The sequence below is a fragment of the Fopius arisanus genome, unplaced genomic scaffold (assembly GCF_000806365.1).
Source record: "Fopius arisanus strain USDA-PBARC FA_bdor unplaced genomic scaffold, ASM80636v1 scaffold00012, whole genome shotgun sequence".
In the NCBI taxonomy this organism is placed as follows: domain Eukaryota; kingdom Metazoa; phylum Arthropoda; class Insecta; order Hymenoptera; family Braconidae; genus Fopius; species Fopius arisanus.
The window spans coordinates 812251-817330 of record NW_011887751.1 but is presented as its reverse complement, the minus strand read 5'-3'; the positions used below and the strand labels follow the sequence as shown (position 1 = coordinate 817330).

Below are 5080 nucleotides of genomic sequence, written 5' to 3'. Positions count from 1 at the left end.
GGGGATGGGGAGGGGGGAGCTACTGGGAAAAATAAAATGAACATGCCGGGTAGGCGGGTCTTGGTTCCCACCACTTGTCCAGTTTGTCCTCCCCGCGCTGTCCCACCGGCATTTCGGCGGGCTGCTGGCACTGCTGCTATCTGCCGTCTGCTGTATGAAGGCACTGTTGGAGGATTGATGCGCAAGCGCTTGAGTGCATCCAGACGGCAGCAGCAGCAGCAGCAGTGGCAGCAGCAGCAGCAGCAGCAGCGGCGGCGGCGGCGGCGGCGGCGGTGACGACGACGACGACGGCGGCGGTGGCGGCGGCGGCCAAAACTCTGTTCCTCTCCTCCCGCATACCCCCTCTCACCGAAAAACTAGCATGCACAAGCGGTACTATCCTACTTATCCAGCACCCCACCCCAATACCCCTATCCCCCTATCCCCCCGGTGCCCCGCACCTAGTGAGCGCAGTGTCGCGTTGAACCTCTAGCAGAGCGCGTCGCACGTAAGAGTACCGGCCGCCGCCCGTCATCAGTCGCCGTACCGCGCAGCCCACGTTAACCTCTTACCTTTTATTAGTTTTTAGTAGTTTTTTCAGTAGTAGGCCAGATACAGCTACGTTGATCATAAAATAACAGACAGCAAATAATAAATAATACGTTGTTATCTCTCGTTTATGGGAGAAAGCTAAGATAAGGTGCATCTCGATTATATTGTGAGAGTCAAGCTGAGAATTGGTTGGTCAGCCTTTATTTTCTTGGACGATTCACTGACAGAACGGGGGTTGATTATACGTTACGGTGGTACACGAGGCCCTCATTGCCTCTAACTCCCCTTTATTTTTCTGTGTGTGTCAGGGAAGGCGCGCGCGCGCGTGCTGTGTTACTGTTTTTGTTGTCATTACCTTTTTTTTTTCTCTTCAGTTTGTATTTTCTTGAGAGAATAAGGGATCATTGGTTTCTTCTTCAATCAGTGTGGCTAGGCTGCCTGTGGTGATTACTCAAGGTGTTGCGTTTTTGGATTTAAATCGTTTGAGTTGGAGATACTGTGATTTTTAAATTATTGTGAATGAAAAAAACAAGTTGGAGAGGGCTTTTAGCAACGAATTCATTTGTTTGAAGACTTTGTCAGTGTCAAGTTTTTCAATTAAACCTGTGCGAAGGATTTTTTGGATTTTAATATGGAGCCACAGGGTCAAGAAATCGTTGCTAGCGGATCTATGGCCGAGGTCCCTAATGATCCAGGGTACGGGATGATGATTGATAAATTTAAAATTCACTAGTGGGGATTATGTTTATTTCTCTCGTTGCTGTTTGGGGGAATTTTACAAGTGATGGAGAAAAGTTGAATATATCTAGTCGACGCCACCACCCGGGCTAAGAGCCATCTCCCCTCCTTTTTCCTTTTCCTGCCACCCCCGCACACGCCATCTACCCCTCCTTCATACTCACTACACCACCACCACCATCCCCTATCCTCTATCCCACTTGCTTTACATCTCATTCGTCATTTTTTTTTTCTTTTTCTATTGGATGCACTCGGTCAATGATACAAATGAGAGAGACCCATTATTGAGCTTTGCCATTTTTTACTTTCCATTTTCTCCCGTCTTTTCCTCATTTTCATGCCAGTCGAATCGATCCTTCTGATTTCAATATCATTTTTTATTGACGGTTTGCCTTTTTTCATTGATCAATTAATCCTCCTCAATTAGTTTTTCTAAACATGCGGCAAAATGAGCATTGAGTATATTGGCCACGTGACGCAGACGCGGGCGATGCTGTTCACGATCACGTGGCGTCTTGGGTGTATTGAAGGTGGGGATGATGCTGTTTTCAATGTAGTAGTGACGGGAGGGGAGAGACAATGATTGAGGAGGAGTTAAAAAATAATTTTCACCCAATTATCGCCATTTTCATTAATATCTCGACTTTTCCCTTCCACTCATATTGATTTTATAGATTTTTTTTTTTTCAAATATATGAGGTGGTGACACTCGAGTGGTGGCGGATAATAAAAAAAAATAAATGATAAAAAATTTATTTAAAAATTGGGAAGCTCAATTGGCTGTTGGAGACGGGTAGATTTTTTTGGAAAAATTTTTGGGGGTTGTTTGATTTGTGGTGACACCTGGTGTCGACGAACGGAGTCGATGCAGTTACCTTTGTAATATCCTTCAACTGTGTTGAAAATAGTCGAGTTGAAAATTTTGGGAAAGAGCAACACGGGATGTGAAAATAGTGAGGAGAAAATCACCCTGTTCTTTCTGTTTAGGAAAATGTTCATCGGTGGTCTATCATGGCAGACTAGTCCAGGTGAGAATTCCACCGAATTATCATACACCTATTAATGGCTGATAATAATCTTTACGATTTAATGAATTTGATTTAGAATTATGGTGAGAGATATGGCGGGCGATATCTAATCATTTTGATAGTACTAAATTCTAATGGTGCGAAATTCCTGTTGACGGAGATGACAATGATGATAAGGTGTTACTCATTGTTTGTGTAGAACTCGGTTGTATTATTTTTTTTTTTTTGTCGAGCGAGGGGCATTACTTCAGTTGACTTGGAAATAATTTTTTAGACAGTCGGAGGATAGATAGACTCTGGAGAGAGATATTGCGAGGTTGTAGGCACTGAACAAGGCGTTGTGTGCTCATTAGCGTTATTTGCCATCGTTACATAAGTCATTCTCTGCAACCTCCATTGGAACCTTCAAACAATTTCATTATTATTCCATTGCTCTTGTATATTCATCTGCCAAATTCATCAGCGGATATTGAATGGAGCAAACAAAAAAGGCTAATAAAAAAAGATAACGACTCTTAGTCGAGCGCCGGCATCTCTATATTTATTTCAAATTCACTCTTGGTTTTGTTATTAAAATATAACGCGGAGTAACGTTGAAACTGTTTGGCGCAGTGGTCAGGCGGATTTTATTGCCCTTCCCACGCCATTCATGGAAAACGTTTACGAGCATTCTCTCTACCTTGTGCGTCTGTTGAAGAGATCCGCAGATATTTCTGAGCAACTCCAGGGCGATGCTGAGAACAATTGTTTATGATATTTTGTTATTTATTTATTGATGCGGAAGCTGTTGGGTACTGGCTTTTATTATTATCACCTTCGTCAGGTTTTCTTTAAATGTCGCAAGAGACAATTATGGGTTTCAAGGACAGTTGTCGTGTGATACTGGGAAGAAGTATTGGATTTGAACTGAGGCATTAGTATAAATGAAAAATTTTCATTTGTAATTAACTGTTTCAATCCTCGCAATGGATTTTTTTTCGGAAAGTGGCCACTTCATTCTTGTTTCCCGGATAATTCAAAAGCTAGGGCTAATCCGATTTTACTTGACTGATAATTTCAAATGAACTCGTATGTAATGGAGTTAGAGCGTAAATTGGATGGAGAAAAAAATAAATGGTCGTGGGAGTGGATTATTATTCGTTGTAAAAATGAAAAAAGCCATCTTTCTTGGTTAATTTTTAAAATGTCATTTGGTTGTGACGTTTTCATCCAACTTGATCGTCTTGTCTGATGCAATAGTGCGCAACAACTTGTCTCTCTCGGTTTCAAACTCTCCTTTTCGCTATTTTTAAACGTAATTGCAACCCGGCCGTTTTTAATGGGCGAGGCCGACAGATGGACGGGAGAGCTTGCAATAAGAGAGACAACTGACTATGGTGGATCATACAATAAAGGATCAAGTATTACGAGAGTCATGACGATGAGCATTTCTCGGTGTAATAGTTTCCTGAATTTTAAAAATTGCCGATATCAACTGAAATTTTTATGGCAATTCTTTTGTTCTTCGGTAGACATTGTTTGCGATTTTTTTTTTTTCGCTATTCGTTGGAAGATAATAGAGAGAGAGAGAGAGAGAAAAAATGAGAGATGAGCATCAGTTTGACGAGTGTCTACTCGACCCGTTGGGAACACTCTCGAGCATGCATAGAGGGGGCCTCTAATTACGCAACTAGGTCGACAAGGGGTCGCCTAATTTATTTGCGACATAGGTGAAACATACTCAACATGGTCTACTAGCTCTTCTCATACCCGAGAACATCAACTTATAGCTTGGCTTTCTTTTTATCCATTTCTTTGTTATTCCACTATTATTTCTTCTATTTTATCCTCTCGTTCGTTTTCTTTGAATAATTTATCAATGGAATTTTCCAATTCCTTCAATTCCATAAGTTGATTGTAGAGCCTTATGCATTATTCAAAACGTACAAAATATTCGGTAAAACGCATATAAACCAGGATGAGGTCAACGACACCTCAACTGACGCGCATAATTCGTAACATGTACGCGCTTTCTTCCGCGTACGATCATCATCGTGTGTCTACTTCTACTTTCGACTCTCTCACTCACCATTTCGGTTAACTAATTTTACCAACTGCCAACCGTGTATCTTTAGATTCTGCTTTGAAGCGTCCATGGATCACGAACATGCTCCCTAGGGATCCATCCTATCCCAATATTATCTCCTTTTATTCACTATATTTGCACTCCCATTTGCCTAGAGTTTAAAAATATATTTTCCCCCTGAAATCATTTTCCAATCACTTTTTCCCCAAATAACAATATTTCCACTAGAAGTAACTGGAAATCCAGTACCTCGAGTAACGCTTTTTTTTTTATTTTTTCTAATATCACGAAAATAATAGTAACATCAATTGTTTGAAAAGTAAATGGAAAATATTTTCCATCGGTACACTGACATTTAATATTGCATTCATTGATCTTCATTGGGAGAGTTGAAAATAAATTGACCTTGAGAGGTACCTTTAGTTTCATATAAATCAATGGGCTTTGAACTATTGAGTGATAGCGCAATGAATATATTTTTAAACAATGGGGGGTATAAAAAAAAATAGAGATGGGAGAGAAATGAAAAGTGAGGGTGAATTGTTGGGATTGGTAGTGAGGGTTTAAGAAGTGGAGCGCGTGGAGGTAGAATTGCGGAGGAAGATGAGGTGTTAGGGGAAGGAGGAGGTGGAAGATGGTGGAAGGAGGTGGAAGGAGGTGGAAGGAGGTGGAAGGAGGTGGAAGGAGGTGGAAGGAGGTGGAAGGAGGTGGAAGGAGG

At 41.4% G+C, this 5080-nt stretch overlaps 1 protein-coding gene across 2 annotated transcripts in view; it reads left to right on the top strand.

Annotated features, from left to right (window-relative positions):
• Positions 1-465: 465 nt before the first annotated feature.
• The window catches only part of Rbp6 (RNA-binding protein 6), a 279810-nt gene continuing 275195 nt past the window's right edge, over positions 466-5080 (top strand). For both annotated transcript variants that reach the window (XM_011298954.1, XM_011298953.1), the window contains exons 1-2: positions 466-1227; positions 2257-2297. In XM_011298954.1, the coding sequence (XP_011297256.1) occupies positions 1163-1227; positions 2257-2297 (106 nt within the window). In that variant the 5' untranslated portion in view covers positions 466-1162. The remainder of the gene's footprint in view (positions 1228-2256; positions 2298-5080) is intronic.